Raw genomic sequence first — 24,792 nt, 5'->3', positions numbered from 1 at the left:
TCTGTGTGACCTTGGATAAGTCACTGAACTTTTCTGTGCCTCAGTTTCCTCAACTGTAAAATAGAGATTAAATACCTGTTCTCCCTTCTACTTAGATTGTGAGCCCCATGTGGGACAGGGACTGTGTCCATCCTAATTAACTTGTATCTACCCAGAACTTAGAACAGTGTTTGACACAAAGTAAGCCCTTAAGAAACACCATTAAAAAAAAACTAGGTGTTCAACTGTCTTCCTCTTCCAGGACTGGAAGCTTGACAGAAGTCGGAGGCTTTGCTATTAACTATTGATTCTACTTTGGCCCCAAAGGGAAACCCTTCAACTTTGAAATCCAAAGGTGCTGGGTTGCTGTTTCAGCTGGGAATGATTCCTTTTAAATGAGGAAACTTAAAATGAATGTTACTTCAGTAACCTTTCTAAATTGGCTGGCACATTATTGTTTCCAAATAATGTTGCGCAGCAACAATAGAACAAAACCTGAAATGCAGCAAACCTGCTGTGTCAACTCATCCAATTTACAGGATTTATAGAACCATGAGTTTCTTTGATTATAAAAAATCCTCTTAGTGATATGTAATAAAACCCAAACAGGCATAAGAGCAGTCAGTAGATGGGAAGAAGGATATTCTGATGGGAAATGGTGATGAGCAAATACTAGTAAGGGAATGGAGCTTACCACTCTGTTGGCCTGGCTTCTGTCATTATTAGTAGTAGTAGTAGTAGTAGTAGTAGTACCATTATTATTTATTTGTTTAATGCTTACTCTATGTCAAGCAGTGTTCTAAGCACTGGATTAGATGCAAGTTAATCAGACTCAATCCCTGTCCCTTATGGGACTCACAGTCTAAGTATGGGGGGAGAAAAGGCCCTGAATCCCTGCTTTACAGATGAGGAAACTGAGGCCCAGAAAAGTTAAGTGACTTACCTAAGGTCACCCATCAGGCAAATGATGAATCTGTGAGTAGAACCCAAGTTCTCTGACTCTCAGGCCTGTGCTCTTTCCACTAGGCCATACTGCTCCTCATTGTTTCCAAGGTCCACAGTCATTTCCATGAATGTATCTAAGCTTCAGGTGAGTCCCCAGTAGCTAAGGCAGAAGCTGTCAGGGCAAAGGTTGTTCCAGGACTGGGGGAAAACTCAGAGTTCTGAAACTGTCCTTATACCCTCCCTTTTACCCTCACATTGGAGGGTCTCTGAAGCCAAGTATCTCTGAAAAGGCATAAACAGCTGTAGTTCCAAGTCTTCCCGGTTTCATTAGTTTTGCTGAAAGCTCACACCATTGTCGATCCCACTCTTTTGGGTTGGGGCACATCAGAGAGTGAACACTGTTGCTTTGGTCACCTGGGGAGTTACTGCATTAGCTGGAGGATCAGGTGGCCTGGTTGTAAACACCATGAACTTCCTCTGCTGCCTTTTGGAGAGAGTCAGTTTTGTGATCCTGCTACTATTTGTGGTTTAACTTGATCTTAATTTCATTGGTGGCATTCCCCACTGCTCCTTTAGGCTATTTCCAAGTTCATAAGAAATGAACAAAAAAGCAGAGACCAGAACTTGTGGCATCAGAGAGAGCAAAACTCTCAGTATAGCAGTAGTAGGGAATGAATGAATGGCATTCACTGAGCATTTACTCTGAGCAAAGCACTCCTGGCTACACCACTTGTTTGCTGTGTGACCTTGGACAAGTCCCTACACTTCTCTGGGCTTCAGTTACCTCATCTGTAAAATGGGGATTGAGCCTGTGAGCCCCACGTGGGACAGGCACTAGGGCCAACCCGATTTTCTTGTATCCACTCCAGTGCATGGTATAGTGCCTGACACATAGTAAACTCTTAAATACCACAATTATTATTATTACTGAGAAAGGAGGCTAGGCCTCATTAGGAGGAAAACCTGGTGAGTTAGGCTCCACTCCACAGATTCATTAGCTTCTTGTTGTGGTACTTCCTTCTAGTTTGATTTTTTTTTTTTGTTTTTTTGTCTCTAGTTGTGAGCTGTTTGTCTAGTATAGCCTTGGGATTGATTTTCTCTGGTTGACTGGAATCTGTGGGATGTATATAGTAATACCTAAAAACAAGTCCCTGTTGGCACACTTCCCCCCACCCCTCCACCCCTTGGTATTTTATTATTTGCTCTCGCAAATTTAACCACCATTTAGTAATCCTCAAAATAGAGCTGTCTTTTGATGTTGGCTCTGAGTATCCCTTCACTCCCCCAAATATTCCACTCTGTTTTTCCCCCATGCTCCAATCTCTCTCCCTCTCACTCCCATTTGCACACGCTTACTCACACACAGTCACAAACCCATAGACATAGGTAACTCTACTAAAACTAAATTTTAAATATTTACTGAATTAACTGCTCTTTACTTCGCCACTCAGTCTGGACTCCCCCCACTCTTCCTTTTAGCCCTAATTAATGAGCTTTTTACCATTTAATGTATCGATGGCTTTACACATGATTTTCTTTTCTGTCTTGCAAAGAATGAGACTTCCCCCATTTCAACAAATTGCACAGTGGAATAACCTTTGAGCAGTGCTTTGAAACAATACATGCAAACCTTCACACATTTATATGGCCATTAAACAAAAGATGTAACTGTCTTACAGTATGCTTGCCTGTTCCATTAAATGGTCATAAACCCAGTAGCCATATAATCTTTACATTAATTGCCAGCTGTTTCTCTTCTCCATATTGGTTTCCCCAAAAAAGCTGAATTTATTTATCTGATTTGTGTGGGATGGGGTTAAGGAAAAATTTCCCAGTGGGCCCCCTACTTTAATATAGTGTTGAGTAAACTGTTGCGATGAAGATGAAATACCAGAGAACAATGTTTTATTTATAGATCTTTATTGAAACACAAACAGTTTATGCTGAATTTTGCATTAAATGCAGGTTTGAAATAAATGCTTTCACCTGAGCAAACAGTCTCTGGAGTCTTTATTAAAATGGCATTACAGGGGAAAAAAAATCTGCAGGTGATGAGAAACGGTGGAATCGGTTGGTGTAACTCGTCTTCATTTCCAATGGAGAGAGTCTGTATGAGGCTTGTTACTGGTGGCATCGTTCGCAATATATATTTTCATTTTATTCTGAGGCACAGCAAATAGATTTTGTAAGCGAGTGACCTTGTGGATTAACTGTGTTATTCGTAACTTAGTGAACCAGTCAGTTGAAATATTGAAAATCTTATCCCAACTCCGGCTGATTCCAGTTGTGTCACCATGATGACATTAAGTTGTTCTTGCTGATGAATAACAAATGAGATGGCTTGTTACATGTGTTTTGGAGAGTTACAGAAATGAACTTACCTTGAATGTGCCTGCTTTTCTTTCCAACAATGAAGACCTGAGGTTGAGACAAATGATTGAATCAAAATGACCCCATGCCAATAGGGTTTAACTAAGAAACAATATTTATTTACAAATTAGGATGGGTATGGAGTGGGCTGAATTTATAATAATCAAAAAGCCAAATATATCTTATCCAAAACTTTTAACTGTCCTTAAATGGAAAGTTTCTTTGAGGGTAGGAATTGTGGTCCTTGTTACCGTGGTGAATTCCCAAGTGCTTAGTACAGCGCCTAACACTCAGAAGGGGCCCAGCAGATGCCACTGATTGATCAGTGAATTATTTAGACTTGTGTTCTGGTTTCCTTCCTCACTCAGTTTTGCAGAACTTGGTTTGAATTCAAGGTGCAGAGGAAAGGCGTGATAGTCGGGAGGAGAGGGGCTTATCGTTTGATCTTGGGGCTGATAGTTTGTCACTGAAAAATTAAAACGTTGCATGAGATTTTTAGGGGTTGGCAAGTCTTGTGGCAGTAGTGGGTCTGAGACTTACAATTTAGATTTTTTTCTGAAAGAGTAATGGAAAATAAACTTGAGCTTTAAAAACATGTTACCAAGTTTAAGAGGTCAGCTCGAGTCCTACTTCTACTTATTCATTCATTCATTCAATCGTATTTATTGTGTGCTTACTGTGTGCAGAGAACTCTACTAAACGCTTGGGAAGTACAAGTTGGCAACATATAGAGATGGTCCCTACCCAACAACGGGCTCACAGTCTGAAGACATTGGACTCTTAATTTGGGTTTTGTAAAATGTAGCAACTAAATAGGAGTCTTGCTTTCATTGATTTAGAAACCTCTGGAATAATAAGATGAGGCAAAAATTGTTTCTCCCAAGCACCTAGTGCTGTGTCCTGCACAAAGATAGTCTACAAATAGCATTACCTTTGCTGCTGTTGCTACTATTGCTCCTGCTAGTAATAGCTAAAATGAAGCAGAGGGATGAACTGCTAAGTTAAAGACCAAGTGAGTGAGCAGCCTGGAGAATAAATCAAACTTTTGCTTTCCTTGCGTTAACTATAATTGCACTTAAGTATGACAACACAACAAGGGACAACCTTTTTGTGCACGGTGTTGCTGCCAATCCTGCATTGGCCTTTTCAGGCCTCCTCCCATGCACGCGCGTGCGCACACACACACACACACACACACACACACACACACACACACACACACACACACTTCTAAGTGAGCTTCACAGTCAGTGGTGTCTTCAAATAAGAAGGGCAGTTAGAATTGGCTTTAGAGCATGTCTGCATTTACCTGGACCTTGAAGTGTTTAATGAGGGACATTGACCTAAGCGCTTGTGAGATGGAGGTAAATCCTTTCCTAGCACTCACTGTATCTCTGTATGTTGCCAACTTCTACTTCCCAAGTGCGTAGTACAGTGCTCTGCACACAGTAAGCGCTCAATAAATACGATTGAATGAATGAATGAATGAATCTCCTCCAGGGTGGCTGTTGGGCACTTTAAAGCTGCTCCCTCTAACAGAAAAATTGTTTCTATATCACATGACCTTTGTATTCAAGCAGTCACTGTTTATTTGTTGGTCATGTCAAGAACCTTCTGGGCAGGCTAAATGTTGATTTCTTTTTTTTTATCTAAGAATACTAAAGTGGCTCATTGTTACAATATGGCAGGTGCCTAGTTAATATTGAGTTTGGGACAACATCTGTAATATGACAGTATGGTTTATCCAACTGCTCTAAAACACCACCATCCAGTGTGTCCCTCCCCTAGAGTCACCAAATACGAATCTGTTTAAGACTGTGTTGAAAAGGAGTCATTCTGAATGTCATCCTAAAGGCAGTAGTGTTCTGAGTGACATTTACATTGACGGTAATGAAGGTAATGCAGTTTTACCTTTTGTTTGAATTACTTTTTAACGAGTACTATATTATGGGAAGTGGTTAGTAGTAATGGCATTTATCGAGCATCACTGGGTGTAGTGCACTGTGCTAAATACTTGGGAAATACAAAACAAAAAAGTGAAATATTCCCTGTCCTTAAGGAGCTTACACTTTACCCGTAGTTTATTAATAGTTTGCCAACCGTTCTGCAACTACTCAGAACCCAAAAGGCATGGCTGCTGTTTTGCAGGGACTGTTGTTTACGGAGTTGGTGCTCCTTGTCCCAGGATGACTTCAGCTTCGCAGTTGTGGGCTCCCATAGAGGCTCAAGGTCCGAAATCCAGATTAACAACATTTGTCCTTTAAGGCAGGTGCATTGCTAATGGAGATGGGCTCCTACCAGTTTTCACTCCAGCTTGAGATTTACCTTTTCAAGAGTTAATCACATAGGGACTTGATGGAACATAATAATAATCGTGGTGTTTGTTAAGCATTCACTGTGCGCCCGTCCCTGTACTAAGTGCTTTGGTAGATACAAGCTTATCAGTTTAGAAACAGTCCACGTCCCACATAGGGTTCACAGTTTTAATCCCCATTTTACAGATGAGGTAACTGACACCCAAAGAAGTGAAGTGACTTTCCCAAGGTAATCATCATCATCATCAATCATATTTATTGAGCGCTTACTGTGTGCAGAGCACTGTACTAAGCGCTTGGGAAGTACAAGTTGGTAACATATAGAGACAGTCCCTACCCAGCAGTGGGCTCACAGTCTAAAAGGGGGAGACAGAGAACAAAACCAAACATACTAACAAAATAAAATAAATAGAATAGATATTTACAAGTAAAATAAATAAATAAGGTCACACAGCAGACAAGTGGCAGAACCAGGATGAGAACCCAGATCCTTTTGACTCCTATGGTAACCCAGAATATGCAGCCATGGCTAGTGAAAACTGATAGGCCAAATTATGAGTGTCTCTGGCACCCTTCCCTGGACCCTGTTGTTAGAAGTATCCGCTGCACCAGGAGCAGACTTTGGACATTTCTGAAGATCGACATTGTTTTAAATTACTCCCTGCAACAAGGCCGAATGGGGGAAAAGAATCATTTGAGCAAATTGAATTGCGGAAATGTTATCAGAAATTAAATTAATGTAAGTGAGATTGAAATAATATCTAATTAAAATCATTGAAAAATGATTTGAAAATCGGAGCTGACATTAGCTTTTACCAGTCTGTCGTGATTATCACTTTGTGACTCTTGCTTCCATTTTCACCAAAGGCCTTAAGGTTTGCCAGAAATTTCACCAGAGACCCTGGCAGATCAAAGACTGATTTATTTACCCAGCTTACCTTGAAAAGCCAAGGCTAGGGAGTCTTCCTTGGAAAGCTGGAGGCTGGTTGACAAACTGACCTTTAGGTTTGCAAAGAGAGAATGCCATTCTGATTAACCCCTTAAGTGCCTTGTGCCATTTTGCTTTCGAAGCTGAGCCACGATCTGTTTACCTCCTGAAGGGCATTTAAAGAAATGCCAACTCAAGCTAGGAATGGAGAAAGATGTAAAGCAAGGAGGGTCCATGGCTGGGATTTATTTGAGGCAAAGGAGAAAAATATACAAGGCTGTCAGAGACCTAGATACTTGGCAATGGGTACTCAGAATTGACAACCACTGCTGTGAACACAGAACTCCCATTGAAGCAGCACTGCAGCAGGAATGCAGGAAAACATGCAGCACCTGTCAGTCTGTGTTTTCAATAGTCACAGGAAACTGCACGAGAAATTTTGAGGATTTTTCACGTTCAGGCAGGTCAATAACAGGGTGAAAGGCCATCAAGAGGAAAGGAACTTTCTCCCCAGAATATAGACAGGTGGAAAACCTGACCCCATTTTCCTTTTGTCTCCCTAACGTCTCCTTCAGGAGTCACTTCCTCATCTTTGGTCTTGTCCTTTTAAAACATGAGCCATATCTATTTTGTCATGCTGATTTAACTGCCCTCAAATGCAAAACACGTGTGTGTGTGTGTGTGTGTGTGTGTGTGTGTGTGTGTGTGTTACCATTTTCCAAGAGTCTAAGGCTTTAAATATTGTCACTAAGGAAAAAGAAATACAGGAGACTCAGGCATTTAAGGACTCTTGACAAAAATATTGTAACCGATGTCAGGTTGAGGGTTATGATTAGTTGAAACCTCGCTGGGAAGAGGAAAGGTGAATGTACATATTTAGTTGACCAATCTGTCCCACTTTTTTTAGCAATCTCATCTGTGGTTTTCTTGATCCCTACAGACTGTAATTGGCAAACCCTCTCTTCTAGTTGAGTTTGGAGGAGGTCTGGGCTTCAGTTTAAATTGGGGGCCAAGGGTGGGGATGTAGAAGATTGTTTCCAAAAAGAGGAAAGCCAAGGAATCTACCATTTTCTCCCCATTTTCTATTTTCTGTGTCTAGGATTCAGTCTGAGATTGAAGCGCTGATCTGATTAAGTAATTTTCAGGAAAGCCGTTGTGTTCTGGAAACATTTAATCCTTTCTGACAGGGAATAAAATTAGATATCCAAACATTGTGGCAACACGCTCCTTTTGGGTGACATGACGTTAAATGATTAACATCAAAATATCCCCCAATGTTCTGTGGTTTTCCTGTGCAACGGAGCACAGAATGTTATGGAAACATGCCCCAGTCACTCGGCAAAATAACATAACTAAGTGCATTTTTTTCTGAGGACGCTGTCACGTTGCATTTTGACCCAGAAGGCTTTGCATTGTTTGTGACTCCTGAATACCACAGAATTATGCCTAGTGAGTGCAGTGACTGGATAGGAAATTTGAAATCTGCATTCAGCATGAGTGTAAATGTTTCTTCTAAGGAAGACTCAGAGGCTCAATAAAATATTAGACTGTGATTCCAGATTGCTCACATGTTTTGTTTGGGGAACCTGGTGTAGGTTATACAAGCTTTTCTTAATGCCCCAGAAAGCTTCTGAACCTCCTGATACATTTGAAGACTGGTTTTGGTTAGGGAAGCAGAGCAATGGAAATGAAACTTTTTGTGGCTGGGTAGAATTAATGAGGCTTTTGCTGAGCCTAGCAACACTTTCCTGCATTAGAGGAGCAGGAGGCCACTCATGGCCCTTTGTGTTAGAATTTAGAAAAAAAAAAAGGCGCTGTGTTTGAAAGAGGAGAACAGTTTGGAGAGAACAGACATGTCTCTTTACTGCCCCGCGAGATGGGGGTGGCACCTCTTTTGAGTTGCCTATTTGGAAAGCTCAACTCTGGAATTCAGGGTGACTTTGGGAATCAGGCATGAGTATCACCAGTGACACCTTTTGAGTGTCTACTGAGTGCTTCGGAGAAAACTGCAGAAGGAAGATCACTTGTCCTCCAGGAACTTGTAATTGAATGGCATGGATGGATAGATAAAAGAATTGTTTATTAACAGTGGCAGCTGAAACAAGAATAAAGATATTACGAGAAGTTATAGATGGGATCATTTATTGTATAACATACAATAATATATAGAAAATAATATATTAATATTGTGATATATTTTATTAACACTGTAATGTATAATGTTATAAATATTGTGCTATCCTAAGTGCTTAGTTCAGTGCTCTGCACAGGGTAAGCGCTCAATAAATATGATTGGTTGATAACAAGAAGTGGTTGATATAAATCCGGATGAAATAGCTGAGTAAATAAAAATATTCATTCATTCATTCAATCGTATTTATTGAGCGCTTACTGTGTGCAGAGCACTGTACTAAGCGCTTGGGAAGTACAAGTTGACATATATACACAGTCAAAAATGCACTTATCCATCATGAAAGTGCTGAAGGCGGAATAAAAAGTGTCAGAGGAAGGGGTGGTGTTGGATTGAAGTGACTGATGGGTTGAGGCAGTGAGATGAAATTGTGCTTTCAGAATGCAAAGTTATATCAGCTGAATTATTGTAGGTAAGTGCTTACTGTGTTCCAGGCACTGCACTAAGCGCTGGGATAGATACAAGCTAATCTGGTTGGACACAGTCCGTATCCCACGTGGGTCTCACAGCCTTAATCCCCAAGTGCTTGGAACAGTGCCCGGTGCTTGGCACATAGAAAGTGCTTAGCAAATACTATTATTATAGAATAGATGAAGTAATCGAGGCACAGAGAAGTTAAGTGACTTGCCCAAGGCCACACAGCAGGCGAGTGGCAGAGCTAGGATTAGAACCCAGATCCTTCTGACTCCCAGGCCTGTCTTCTTGCCACTAAGCCAAACTGCTTCTACTGTCTACACGTGTGTTTCAAATTACATGTGCTTTGGCTCCAGCACTGTTCATGGAGATTGAGGATTGGGGATTTAGTCCAGAATTGAGATGCATTTCTTCTTTGATCAAATGTACCAGAGCATATCACTGTTAAAAGTTGCAATTCAGTTTTCTGGGGGTAAAATTTTTAGATTCATATATGACACCCGCTAATCGTTAACCCCATACATGATACCCCCAAGTCCCCTTCCTGAGTGAGAATCTTAGAAATCAGATATGAAAAGATCACTTCACTGGGTGAGAACAGAATTTGTAAATGACTGAGCAAACTGCTTATCCTGGACAATCATTATCAGGTCCCAAAAGAGATATTCTCCCTACTCTTCAATGAATAATGAAAACTCAAGGGTGACTAGTAACATTGGTGGTAATAGTATTTATTATGCACTTACTGTGTGCAGTACTACGTGCTGGGAAAGAATACACAGCTGGGAATTAAATACTTCCCTGTCGTAAATTTTTTTTTTTATAATTAGGGAACACAGCAGCAGAAGGCTAAGGATTGAGAGATGATCTCAAACTACATCAAACAGATAAGTCATAGCACAACTAGGTAAAGAGCATCTGAGAAGTAGTTATGTAGTAGCAGCGTGGCTCAGTGGAAAGAGCATGAGCTTTGGAGTCAGAGGTCACGGGTTCAAATCCCAGCTCCACCAATCGTCAGCTGTGTGACTTTGGGCAAGTCACTTAACTTCTCTGTGCCTCAGTTACCTCATCTGTAAAGTGGGGATTAAGACTGTGAGCCCCCCGTGGGACAACCTGATCACCTTGTAACCTCCCCAGCACTTAGAACAGTGCTTTGCACATAGTAAGTGCTTAATAAATGCCATTATTATCATTATTATTATTATTATTATTATTATTATGTAAGTTGGGTGAGAGGCAGTGTGGCTTAATGGATAGCACAGGGGCCTGTGAGAAGGATCTCAGTTCTAATCCTGGCTCCATCACGTGTTTGCTGTGTGACCTTGGGCAAGTCACTTGACTTCTCTGGGCCTCAGTTACCTCCTCTGTAAAATGTGGATTAAGAGTGTGAGCCCCATGTAGGACAGGGGACTGTGTTCAACCTGATTAAACTATACCTACTCCAGCACTTAGAACAGTGCTTGTCATATATAAGTGCATAAAAAGTATCATAATAATAATAATTACTACTATCATTATTACTAATAATAAAACAACTTTTGCTGAGCCTTGAGTGCAGTATTATGCGGTAAGCACCCTTCTTTGAACCAAGCCCAGCACTTAGGTCATGGAGACTTACAAAATACTATAAGGAGGAAGCCCTGCCCTTGAGAAGCTTTCAATCCAACAGATGAGCCAGAACCAACACATAAACATACATGTAGTCAAAAAGGGCAGAGGCCAAGGCCTAAAAGCAGAGGACAAATTGCAGAAATGTACCAAGATTTAGAACGATACGCTCAAGTGCTGGGTTCTGAGGGGTTAGTGGGTCCAGGTAAGGGAGGGTTACCCTGAGAAAGCCAGTGTAGGAGGTGAATTGAGAGTGGGGGAAGGAGGAAGTAGTGAAGTGGAGCAGAAGGCACTGGCTGTTTGTTGATGGATCAGTGAAAGAGTCTACACAGGGGACATTGAATGGTTCTGCCTGACTGGGGCCGAGACGGTCAGTCGATCGTATTTATTCAGCTCTTGCTGTGTGCAGAGCACTGTATTGAGTGCTTGGGAGAGTATAACAGTCACATTCGCTGCCCACGACGAGCTTACGGTCTAGAGGAGAACCTGAGCTAGCAAGAAGCAGAAGAAGAGGCAGTGAAGTCAAAGTGGAGGGTAAGTGGGGGAGAGGTTGCAGCCCAGACTCAAGAGTTTTTCATTTGATGGAAGTGACGACCAAAGCCCCATTGGCTTTTGAGAAGGAGAGCGACCGGTCAGATAAAACCTCTGCAACTGGTCCTATCCCCCTTCATTGCTATTGATTTCAGTCCAGCTGATTTGTTCCACCGAATTGATTGGCTGGGCTTTTCATAGACTAATCACACAAGGGCTTCTCACCCACTCTGGGAAGAAGTGCTCCACAAAATGATTTTTGCACTCCCCCCCCCCCCCCCAAAAAAAAGAGTAAGAACTGTATTTGATAAGGATTTCAAGTGGTAATACATTCTGATATCCTAAGCTCTTGACAAGTGGCTGAATGTCCTTTAATAGGCGCTGACCTTTGCTTTGGGAAAGAAATGATGCTACTTCGAAAGTGCAGCAGGCTTTCTTCAGGTTACTGAGGCCTAGGCCTGCTGACAACCTATGCCTTTCAGCTCTCAGCTTCTCTCTCCTCAGGCTCTCTAATAGAGCAAAGCCATTAAGTTGTCCCCATTGTAATTTAGATCACAGAAGAGACTTCCACAGACTCTTTCAGGTTAAAATAACTGGTATAAAGAGAGTAGGCAAAATTATTCCACTGTAGCTACGTGCTTAATTATATGGAATGCTGCATAAATTGTCAAGTGCAAAGAATTATTCTGATAAATTAAAATACTAATTAAATAGGCTATTGCAGAATTTTGAGAACATTATAGGGTTCCGCTTCTTCAGATAATTTGCATATCCTTCATCTAGTGAATTTAATTTTAAAGGACTTCTTTTTTGTGTGTGGAAACCCTTTTTGTCTCCCATGAAGATAAAAAAGGGCTTTATACGTTGTTCCTTGCCTTTATTAAAGCGGCTCCCACTAGAGTCCTTCTTCTTGGGCGTTTGTCAGCCTTGGTTGTAAATGCCCAATTTTCAGGACTTGAAAAATTGACCTTAAAAATGGTCTTGAGGCTAAAGTTTGGTATTCAGACCTTCATTTTGGCCATTTATCTTTTCTATCAGTCAATCAATAGTATTTATTGAGTGTTTTCCCTATGCAGGACAGTGGACTAAGCACCTGGATGAGTACAATACAGTAGCCCTGACAGATAAGATCCCTTCCCTCAAGGAGTTTACTATCTGGTCACAGAGACAAACATTAAAATAAATTGCAGATAGGGGAAGCAATAGAGTATAAGGAAGCATATGTACCTGTACAGAAGTGCTGTGCAGCTTGGAGTAGATCAATCAGTGGTATCTATTGAGCGCCTACTGGGTGCAGGACACTGTATTAAGCTCTTGGGAGAGTACAGTATAAGAGATCCGGTAGACACGCTCCCTGCCCATAAAGAGCTCAGAGTCTAAAAGGGGAGTTAGACATGAAAAATAAATAAATAAATTACAGATCTGACCAGAAGTGTTGCGGTGCTGAGATTGGGGTGATTATCAAGTGTTTAAAGGGTACAGATCTAAGTGTATAAACAGTGCAAAAGGGAGAGGGAGTAGGGGGAAAGAAGGCTTAATCAGAGAAGTTCTCTTGGAGAAGATATGACTTTAATAAAGGGTTGAAAGTAGAAAGAGTGGTGGTCTAGCATATATATGGTGGGGGAGGGAATTCGAGGACAGGGGCAAGGGGACGGCAGCAAGATTCTGGTGATGCTTCTGAAGCCTTAGAAACTGAATGAGAGGATGGGTTCTGAATGCTGACTGATATTTAGGAAACTCGAGGTACTTGGAGGTTACAGATGAATTTCAGAGGTGTCTTATGCTTACTGTCCTCATCTTTGCCGTTGTCTTCCTCAGAAGGCTTCACAGGATCTACCGCGAGCAAATCACTGTGTTAGACACTAGAAAGAAGCAGCGATCGCATCTCAAAATATTTACAGTCTGTGAGGGAGACAAGACAGAAAGATAAATCAGTACCCAATACTTATTCCTGGCATTTTACTCATTCATTCAATCGTATTTATTGAGCGCTTACTGTGTGCAGAGCACTAAACTATCCACAAAGGCCTGGACACACACACACAATCATAGTGGTATAGCAAGACTCGCTTTCTCAGGGAAAATTTAATAGCAGAATTATTGGCCATTTCCAGTGGGGGAATGGCAAGTTCATTCATTCAGTCTTATTTATTGAGCGTTTACCATGTGCAAAGCACTGTAGTAAGCGCTTGGGAAGTACAAATGGGCAACATATAGAGACGGTCCCTACCCAACAATGGACTCACAGTCTAGAAGGGGGGAGACAGACAACAACACAGAACAAATAGACAGGTGTCAATACCATCAGGATAAATAGATTTATAGCTATATTCACATAATTAACAAAATAAATAGAGTAATATGTAAAAATATACATGAGTGCTTTGGGGAGGGGCAGGGTTAATAATAATGATGGTATTTGTTAAGTGCTTACTATGTATGTGCAAAGCAATGTTCTAAGCGCTGACACTGTTCTGAGTGCTGAGGTAAGGTGGAGGGGGAGGAGAGGAAAAAAGGGGGGGCTCAGTCTGGGAAGGCCTCCTGGAGGAGGTGAGCTCTCAGGTCTTTGAAGGGAGGATGAAAGCTAAAAAATATGGAACGCTTCACGAATTTGCAGGTGTGAGGTGGCAGGTTCTTGAAAGAGTGTTGGTCACTAGAATCCCAAAAAGTAGTGATGGGTAGGTTTGGCACATCTCTTCGGGGCCCTTAGGTGGATAAGAGAAACAGAGAATTTCCCAAAGACGAATAGGGCCTGTTGGCAAAGATCACTTCTTTCTTGTGAGTTAGCCTTCCTAAAAACCGGCAACTCTGGCTAGATTTTATGTGCTTGCTGGGCAGGGTTTGAGTCTACCTACTCTATTGTATCACACTCTCCCAAGCGATTATTACTATTGATTGATTGATCGCTGATCAGTCATTCAAGCAAATCCAGTTTTCTAGTAGTCGGAAGCTATTTGTGCCTGCCAGCTGCCCCTCAGCCTTCAGGAAGAGAGGCAGGAATGAATTATAATTCCTTTTGTATGTGCGTTCTCGAAGTGGATAAGGTCCTCGACGCCAAATTGCCAAGACCTGCTTGGGTCATGGAAGTTAAACTACCTGCTCTGAGGGATGATCCCGGGATTGGGGAGAGAGGAAAGGGTCTGTTAAATGGAGGTTTCCCACACCCAGTGTGTTCCACATCCTCAGCCCTTTTATAGATCCAAATACTTGATCGAACATTCACTTTTATTTAACACTGATTTCTCTGCTTGTGAATAGTTTTTCATCTATCTGCCGATTACAGTGTAAGCTTCTTGTGGACAGGAATTGTGTCCTGTGTTCTGTAAGCCCCTCTGCTAGACTGTAAGCCCCTTAAGGGCAGGGATCATTTCTACTAGCTCCATTGTATTGTGCGCTCTCAAGCGCTCAGTACAGTGCTCTGTACACAACAGGTGCTCAATAAATGCCATTGAATGATTTCTGGATCGGTGCTCTGCACACAGTAAGGGCTCAATAAATACAATTGATTGATTTAATGTCCCAAGTGCTTTTAATAAAGTATATTACATTAAGTGCTCAGTAAATAAAATTACTGCCACTAGAGATGGGGTTCCTTTAAATTTTGAGCTATGAGACCATGAGGCCATTTGTGAGAGTTTGTTGGCTATTCTCCATAAAAGCGTCATTGCCGCAAAGCAAGCATTTACTTTTGCTTGTTCCCTCATCTGTAAAATGAGGATTAAGACTGTGAGCCCCACGTGGGACAACCTGATCACCTTGTATCCCCCCAGCGCTTAGAGCAATGCTTTGCACAGAGTAAGCGCTTAACAAGTGCCATCATTATTATTATATACCTCCTTAAAAAATAGATTGCTTTGGAAACCACCAGTTTCTGGTTTGTTTTTTGTTTTTTAAAAAATGGCTTTGTTTTTCAGGCTATATGCAACCATCACTGCTATTAAATATCCAGATTGGATATCTCAAAGTCCTGTGTGAGCCTTTACTGTAAACTTGTTTCATTTCTCAAATGTCTGGTTTGGCCTTTTATGAAGAAGAGATCGTCACCTAAACAGAAAGATAATGTTCAGTTTTTCAAAGGGAAACTTTTCTCGAAACAATGGAAAGGCCTTAAGGGTGGGGATGGCAGGGTGTAGCAGGATCTCATTTTGTATTATACATTAAATATATAATTTCATTAGCCAGGATTAACGTGGTTGGGGAGCTGTAAGAGGTGAAAGCGATTGCTATTTTCTTGCTTTCCCATTCTATATTAATCACAAATCCAGGGCATGCTTCATTCTGGGGGTTCCATGCAATCCTGTTTTTTCTGGGTTTTCATATCCATAGTGACAGGGGCTTTGTCCAATGCAAACGTTCATTGGCCCATATTTTCTCAGCATCGTAAGTGAAGGTCAATTGCTTGGTGACACGCTTCGTTTGGGTTCAAATGAGGGCAGGTGGGTTTTCAGCATTAGTGTGCGGATTACCGAATTTTCATTTACATCTACTAATTGTTTCCCTAACCCATTTGTCCCAGAACTATTATTGAGTGAAATTCATTCCATGAAAGTCTTACTCCCACTAAATCAATAGCCTACTTGGAAGCTTCTTTTATTGGCTTTCAACTGTTCTAATACATTTTTTGTAAAAGAGGAGCAAAGAGTGTATATCATAACAAATGAATAAATACATTCCGTTTTCCCCTCTCATCGGGCTTATCATGAAAGACTAATCCCCCAGTCAATAGTTATATTGCTGCCCACGAAAGAAGTGCCTTTGAGAAATGAGATATCGGCAGTGATTTTATTGAGTTATTCCAACAAGAGAAAGGAACCAAAGGTTATTTGTATCCTGAGCACTGCAGACCCGTAGACTTATCTTTCCTTAACTCTGTACTTCTTAATTTTCTCAACAGTGGACAACAAAGACAAGCTGGAAAAACTCTCTGGACTGAAAATCCTGCAGACTGGAATCGGGGCGGTGAGTGACAGCGGGAAAGGGGAAATGTCATTCAGGACACTTTGCAAGTTGAAACTGTGCATAGTGCCTTTTCAGGAGATGTGGGCATCAGAGCTTGCTATTCCCAGGGTAATACTCCTGTGGGGGACACATGTAAAAACCCGGTTCTGTTTCCCCCAGAGAAAATGGAGAAGGCTGATAGGAAATGCAGTTCTTATTCTGGTTGTCCAGTGAAACCTACATTTCTGGAGAAGAGTAAAATGATCAGAGTTGTCTTTTGCTCCTGGGAATCAGTAGTTGTCTCCCAGCCAGGTTGGTCTTTGGATGGGAAAAGTGATGGATACCCATTCAAAGTGCCAAGACTAGGGCACCAACTCAACATTGTTGATTAGTAGGGTGGCCTTTTGTCCAGTTTTCAGCTGGCCTGCCCAGTACAACTATGGCATCAGGCACCTGGATGTCTGATATTTTCATTCTGTAGGCGTGGTCTCCCTCTGCCACAAGTTGTGCAATTCAGGGGCAGCATTCCAAGGACCGTGGCTCTGGAGTAAGAGCAGGGCAGGAGTGGGATCGGGGGAAGGGGGTTGAGTGGCCTCTCCAGAAAAATACTCTCAGTCCATTCTAGGTGAACTCGGGCCGACTTCCACAAAATGTTCTATAAGATATCCCTTCTGTCTCTTTGTGTGCCCGGCGTATAACCCGTGTAGTACTGTGCGTCTGCCGGTCTAGGATCCCCAAGTACCACCACGGGTCATGTGGTTCGCATGTGCTCGCCTCACCGGGCACACCAAATACCAACTTGGCACAGTTTTGCCTGGATCTTGGCTCCGCCTGGATGGCTATCTAAATTTGGGATCCAGTTAGTAGATATGTAAAGTGAGTCCAGATTTGGGATCCAGTTAGTAGATATGTAAAGTGAGTCCAGCTGGAGAACAGCCGGTGCAGCTTGAATGCATTTGGAATATCATTGGAAGTATTTGTTAACGCCACATGTCCTGGCCCTGTTGTGTCGGTGTCACAAGGACACACTTGACAAAGCACACCCTTGTTAATTACAGGAGAGATACCATAGCCTTAGAACCTTGTCTAAAGTCTGTCTGATTTCTAGGGGTGATGCTAAATTTAGGATTAGAACCCAGAATGACTTCCCTGATTTTTTTTTTCTTCCAATGCTAAACCAAAACAGTGAACCCAGTGGATCTCTAACCAAAACAAATATCTGCTCAGGTGGACTTGGGTTTGTAGATTTCTCTGGCCACACTATTAAATGTTACTCCTCAGTATGGTATGTATTCTTGGTGTAGGTTTCCTCCTAAGCATCTGATGTTTCCCGCACATTACCACTTCCAATCTGTTGTAATTTGTTTTAGACATGATATTTGCCAGTTGTATCTGCAGTCCTCCAAGTAAAGAATGAGTTTAATGCACTGCTATTCCCACAGAATAACATCTAAATATACAAAACAGTATGTGATTAAGAACAGCCCTTCAGAGTAAGGGCACTGTATATTGAAAGCACCCATTCTGAAGCTTTATGGGTAGGTGGCAGAAGGTGGGAAAAGCATGTGATAGAAACATTTTAAACAACCCTGGAAGAGGCTTGATGTATTATTGTTCTTGGTGTTTCTCCAGTGCCTTTCTGACCCTGCCTGGATAAATGAAGGATTTCACAGCTGAAACCATCCTGCATTTTTTGCAAAGTGCTGCATCTTCAGCAGCCAAATAAAGAGAAAGGAATAAGCCAAGAGCCTTGGGGGCTGAGAGGGAAAGGACATGCAACAATTTATAGAGAGAAAGAGAAAGAGAGGGAGAAAGAAACACATACTTGCATTCAACTGTTGCTCTTTGGAGTAAGTGAATTTACAAAATCCCTATAACTTCTTCCACGCTCCTCCACCCTACCCGCAACCAACCCTATCAAATGTGATTTTAGATATTTTCCAGAACAATCACTCCTTCGGGAGGGCCAGGGCACTGAAACTCTGCCAGTTCTCCAGCAATAGGAGTCAAATTCAAATGACTGCAGGTTAAATGTATTCATAGTAATCCAATCAGTCAGACTACCTCAGTTATCCCTTATGCCTGCCTATTTAGACCAAACTGAAGCAGAACTGAAATAAAAATGGAAAATTCTTTTGCCAAAGCTGGAGTTCCTCTGAGTTGGTAGTGTGGAGGAGCATTGAAGATGAGTTATAGTGTGAATAGAAATTGTTCTACAGACAGAGGTGGGAAGAAACTCCCATTACCTACCTAGCCAATCTTTGGCCCACTCTTTTTCAACTCATTCTTATAATGATTGAGCCTGTTTATATATAAATATATATATGCATATATATGTATATACGTTTATATCTATATAGAGCTATAAATATACGGATATAAGTATTTTGTCCACCACTTCTCCCCAGTTGGATTGTAACCTCGTAGTTAATCCTTTAATTGGGTGATCCATGAGGACTTGCAGAAAGGGACATGATCACTAGCGGACAGTAGAAAGTGGTCATCCTTATATAGGTCTATTGCCACCCTTAAACTTATACCCTGAGTTGGACTCAATGTGTTCTGGTGAGTCACAGTCCTATCCACGATGTCTTGTGCACTGGAACGTGTCTAACTCTGCTGGACTTCAGAACTTCCTTCTCAACCACTCCCCAGGAGTCTGTAAGCTGTTCCCTTCCAGATAGTAATTTTTCCCTTGTCAAAATATGGCTTCTCCTCCATTATCTTTGAAATTCAGTTCCTGAAGGTTCACTTGGAGATCAAAAGGGAGATATAAATCCATGAACTCTATTGGTTTCTGTCCAGCTTTTTTGATAATCAAGTTGCCATTCAAAAAATATTTGGGCTCCTTTTGACGCTGAAGAAAATAGGATTGGTGGAGTGGGAATTTCAAAATAATGGACACTACCGTCTTTCTGATTCATAATTGCATCATTTCCACATTATAATTTTTCCACCTGATTTTTATGATTGTGCCTGAAGGAATCATATCATTTTTTGTGAATACCTCAACTAATTTCCAACGGGGGAATTTAAAACAGATTCTGATTACTGGAAATCTAGCAACATTTTTAGAACACTTGCCTGTTGTAACCTGTGAGTTCCGTGCTTCTGACGGATATTTGAATTAAAAGTTTTTTTTAATCAAACAGAACTATCACCAAACAAAATTTAAAGGAAATGAACAGCTAACAGCCCCTGTACACATGTCAAGTAGATTAGTGATATTTTGACAAGTTTCTCACGTCATAGCTTCCGATATTTTGAAAGGTTGCGTAATTATATCCAAATTACACTAAACCATGTTACTTCAAAAAGAAACCTGCAAGTCAATATAAACTACAATTCCACAAAAGGCTTCGAGAAGCAACCGTTCGGAGAAGTACTGTTGTGAATCTGCACACTAGCTGTGTAGTCATCTTTCACAAACTACCCTTTCGGACAATGGGTTGGAGCCCTGTCTTTGTGAATGATAGATTCTTGGGAGTTGAGCAGCTTGAAGCTATTCCTCTAACCAGATTATGTGGTGTAGTAGCTACAGTATTTATTTTAGTCTTTGTCTTTATATGTTGTTTTTCCTCTTTCACCTCTCCTTATGCATTCCTCTCCAACCCTCCCAGCCAGTCAATCAATGGTTTGTATTGTACCCTTACTGTGGGCAGAGCACTGTATTAAGCACTTATTTTTGTCCTTCATTTGTCAGCCCCTTGAGGGCCAGGGATCAGTCCAGTTATCATCCATGCACATTTTTGTACAGAGTTTTGCACAAGGTAAATTCTTATGATTTGCCCTTAATAAATAATACGGTTCCAGTGGAGGAACAGAGAGATGACGTGGTCCAAAAAACATAAGAGAAGTGCTGCTGAGAAGCTGTCTGGGCAAGTGGGAGAATCCAATCCCTGGCCTTTTTTAACTTCTTCACCCATGGCAGCCCTACGCACCCCCCCACTATATCTCCCCCAAGACTGCCTTCCTCCCTTTTGACTCAGGCCCAGGGAGCATAGGCAACTTTCCCATCTCCTTCTGCAGGGCAATCTGGTGCTCCCTTTGAGGCCCATCATAGCTGGGCTGGGAGGTGGCGTGGCAACTGTGGCACATGCCATGGGAACTCAGTCCTGGTTTGGGAGGGCAATGCTGTCCAGCCCCTTGCTGCTAGGGCCCACAGGCTCTTAAAGCTTATGTCAGCCCTGATCTTCATCTTCTCCTTCTTGTTGGACACATGTGCTCCCCTCTGGAAGTTTGGCCCATCCCTTTTTATCTGCCCCCTGACCTTTAGAGAGCAGGATCGCCATTTCCTTTCTCCCCGTAGTCCCGCAGGACTCCATAATTCACTCTGCTGACAGGATCCGTTTTTTTGTGTTTTTTTTTTTCACAAAAATGTTCAATCCATGTTTCCCCACTCCTCAAGAACCTCCAGTGGTTGCCCATCCACCCCCACAACAAACAGGAACTCCTCACCATCAGCTTTAGCTTTAAAGCAGTCACCTTGCCCCCTCCTACCCCTACCTCACCTCGTTATGGAGGTTTGACTTGCTGTTTGACTTGCTGGGCACAACACCAGGTATCAACATTATTAATCAGTCAATCATATTTATCGAGTGCTTACTCTGTGGAGATTTTCCCCTACTCTAACTGAAATCCCCTTTGCTTCAACTTAAGCCTTTTTCTTCTCCTTTGGTTTTCAGCAGAAAAAATAGACTCTGCCATGTTCTGAAAAGTGTGAAAGCCCAGCTCAGTGGTGTTATGGGAGGCAAAAGGGTTGTAAACATTCAGATGTCACCAGTGTGCTCTAGCCGATTATATTTCTGCCCCTCGGGATCTTATACCTATGAACTTATCCTTCAGAATAAGAGCAAATCTTATGTGAAATGGAATGGAAAAATTGTGATATTGTGAAAGAGCCAATTAGCTGGGCAGAAACCGTTGGGCAGGTATTGTGGTTAAGATTTTTCTCTCTTCCCACAGCCTCATTATTATTGATATTTCATGTATATATTCACCTTTTATTCTTATCTGCATCCCACTACAGAATTCTTCTCTCCTGCCCCCACCCCCTACACACACAAATGCACTATGCTTCTGTCCAAAGAAAAACCCATTTTACTTTTAAATATATTTGATGGGTGGTTGAAAAAGGAAATATCCGTGAAACTGTGCGTAAAATCTTTTAAGCAGCTTTCCCAGTGCCACGCCACCCTGGGCAAGGGCCCTCACTAGTGTATCCCTGACTCTCAGTTATCTGGTGATGAAAGGTGAAAGGTCAACTGAATATTCCTTACTTTTGTCTCAACTCTCACACAATAATGCATTTGGACTCCCGAATGACAAGATCCATGCTTCAGCTTTGAACACACTTCCCTTGAATATAGTGTAACTGTTTTCCCGTGGTGTGCTCTCTCTTTGCCTTTATATTTCCAGCTTTCTGGAAAACAGAAAGAAAAAATTAGCAGTAAATATAATTAAATGCACTTGACATTCACAGGCAAATATAGGTTTATTATACCACAACATCTTTTTCTTCCGAGACACTGTATAAAGTGCAGGCGTCTAATGTCACATTGGTTCATGAATGTCTTTACAATAGTATTCTGTGATTTAAAGGCTGCCAAAGTGCCATGTGATGTGGCAGTTGCTATGGTGACAAATTCAATTTTTATTCAGTATCAGAGTAAATAGTCACGTAAAATGAAATAAGTAATGTCTGCCTCGTGGCTATAGCCGCTCATGCGTCTTTCCACTCCTTGTCGTCCGCCCCCTTCCCCATCCCCCCACATTTGGGACTATTTCTTATATAAATATAGGTAATGTATATGTCAGATGCAGGAACATGTCTTGTCCTTGTTTGGTGTGTTTCATTGCATTTCACAATTCATAATAGTGACTAGCAACTTTGGCTTATGTTTTAATAAAATGGAGAGTGTTCCAGCCCTCAGCATTCCCCATGAACAAAGCATTGGTCTGGGTACTCAGTAGTATTTTTCATTTTTAAACTGCATTCCCTAGTTCTTTGAAGCTCAGATAATGCGACATTCAGGGAATGTAAGTCTTTTCATCTCCATCTTCTTCAAGTGGAAATTGTTAGAAGGAGATCTGACCATTTTTGACTAGAATAAGCTGTCCAAGTCTCATTTGGCTGAAGAAGCGAAAGTACTGGATAACCGAGTGGTTAATCCACACCTGCTTTCCTTTTAGGATAAAGTCTAGTGGAATGGGGCTCTTTGGCTGAGCTGCTCCTAGGGGCTCTACACCCCAGTCAATCGGTGGTAATTATGGAGCACTTAGTGTGCAGGTCACTGTCCTAAGCACTTGGAAAAATACAATACAAAAGAGCTGGTAGACACATTCTCCGTGCGCAGTGGGCTTACAGTCTAAAGGGGGAGACAGACATTACTATAAATAAATAATTTATAATATGAACTCCAAAATCTAGGGCTTATTATTTGCACACTTTAGGCTTTCTATGGGTGTAACATTTTGTAGTGTGTTTTTTTTTTTATCTTTCCAACCTAACTGTGAGAGGGGTCAAAATTCCCTTTCCCTCATTGAGTGTGCAATAGGCAAGGAAGAAAAAGGTGAAGAAAACATTGCCCAGGGTTTCGCAGCAAGTCATGGGTCAGAGCTGTGTTGAGATGCTGAAGTTCTGGTCCTGGTGAAGGCCATGCAGCCATGTCATCTTGAGTTCATTCACATTTTGCTAACTCTCAGTTTCTGCAAAACCAAAACCCAGACGTTTATTTCACAGGCTATAAGGGGTTTTAGAACATCAAATCTATCTTCCTGGATCAACTTACATAGGCTGTTATCATTTTTATATTCCCTGTTATCAACTTACATTACCTGCCATTTCATCACTTACTCATCCGCAAACCATTTTTCCTTTCTCTACATTCAGTCTATTATTTCATACCTGTCTCCCCTGCTAGATCGTAAGATCCTTGAGCTCAGGGATCATCTCTTCTAACGCTTAGTGTTCTCTCCCAAGCACTTAGTACAGCTCTGTACATGGTAGGTGTTCAGTAAGTACTTTTGATCTTTGCGAACCACGGCTCCCCTGTCAAAAGAAAAAAAATTCAGATAGGAAAATTTGATTGCTTTGCAAAAGTGCATTAACTTATTCTCAGCAATACCTTAGGAGAGGCGATACCATACCGAGGAAGAGAATCTAACATTGCGTTTTTATCCAGCTTAAATATTTGTGCAGTAATTTCCAGGCTGCCACTTGGGAGAAGAAAATCCGGCCCATTATCTCCAGGTATTGCAAGGGAATTGCAATCCTTAGATTTCTGTTTCTTTTACACTTCAAGACCAAAGGAGATTGTTTGGGGAAGAGTTCCCGAGAGTTGAGGAGAATAAGAAGCAGCGATGCATGGCTTCCCTCAAACTCGGCATTTTTAAAATAGTTATAAGTTCAGTGCAGCCAGGATCACCCAGCTTTAGTGGAAATAAAGTGAAGTTGTGCATTCATAGCGTACATTTTTGGAAAAGAAAGGGCACTCGGTTGGGGGTAAGAACTCGATTGCGTTTTCTTGCAGGCCTGATCCTGCCTTTCTGGTAGCACAATTACTTTGTGTCAAAGTGTTGTTTTCCTCTGCAAGAGGAAGAAAGGCAAGATGGAGTAGTTTTGAAGCTCCAGAGTGTGGTCTGGTTTCCACTGACTAGTACAAGGGAGAGTTCAGGGGAGAAATGCAGGAACAGCCAACTCCAACAGTGGCAAAGAGATCTTGCAACTGGCCAGTTCGTTCATGGGTGAGCTTGGAAAAACTCTCAAAAATGAAATAATATGAATTGTGTTGCAGTTTTAGTTCTCTGACAAGAGGGCTGTCTCTCTGTGAGTTATTAACTGATATCAGCCTTTTCATTTCTGTGTGGATCAGGTAGAGTAATGAATTTATTTTATAAATGTCAGTGATGTTTTATGGTGCAGTTTTCAATGGCGACATAAAAGGTACTGATTGTTATACTGTTAATTTACAGATCTTCTCTAAGTGAATGCAAACAAATTCGGGTCCTCAAAGCTCTGCTAATATACAATGTTCAATTTTTAATTTCCAGTCCATCTTAGATTATGGTGATGAAAAACAATATTTAATCCCTCGTTAACACATGAATAAGCGGAAGCTGTCATTTTCAACCAGACAATAACGGGATTATCTCAAGAACTGTCAGTTTATGTGAAAACATTATGTTGCCCAAATTTTCATAAAAATTAGCAGTGGATAATATTCAAGATCAGAGCAATGGAAAGAGGAAAATCTGCATTCATGGTAATAAATATTCATATTTGTCTGCTCAAGAGATGAAAATCTAATCAAGGGGCTATTGATGCTGTGGCTTTTTTCCTTTTTTTTTTTTTTTAAACCAAGACGTTTCATCTAAATTGGGTTTGATATGGAAATTAGTCTCACTCCAAGTCCTCCAGGCCATGAGCTTGCTGGGATAACACGGAGGGTGTCCACTGCATCAAGATGCTGCTGCTGGCGTCTGCTGCCGCTACCCACAACAGACATTCCGTTCATTTATTTATTTATTTTAAATCGACAGCATCTCAAGGGTTGTCCTCCCAGGGGCTTCGT

General features: G+C 41.5%; 1 protein-coding gene across 1 annotated transcript in view; it reads left to right on the top strand.

Annotated features, from left to right (window-relative positions):
* PTPRN2 (protein tyrosine phosphatase receptor type N2) overlaps positions 1 to 24,792 on the top strand; it is a 661,085-nt gene that overhangs the window by 355,436 nt on the left and 280,857 nt on the right. The window contains exon 11 of the mRNA XM_038755516.1: positions 16,176 to 16,240. Coding sequence (XP_038611444.1) covers positions 16,176 to 16,240 — 65 coding nt within the window. The remainder of the gene's footprint in view (positions 1 to 16,175; positions 16,241 to 24,792) is intronic.

Source organism: Tachyglossus aculeatus, chromosome 13, assembly GCF_015852505.1.
Source record: "Tachyglossus aculeatus isolate mTacAcu1 chromosome 13, mTacAcu1.pri, whole genome shotgun sequence".
Lineage (NCBI taxonomy): Eukaryota > Metazoa > Chordata > Mammalia > Monotremata > Tachyglossidae > Tachyglossus > Tachyglossus aculeatus.
Note: the sequence above shows the minus strand (reverse complement) of the source record. Positions and strands in the feature narration are given on the sequence as shown.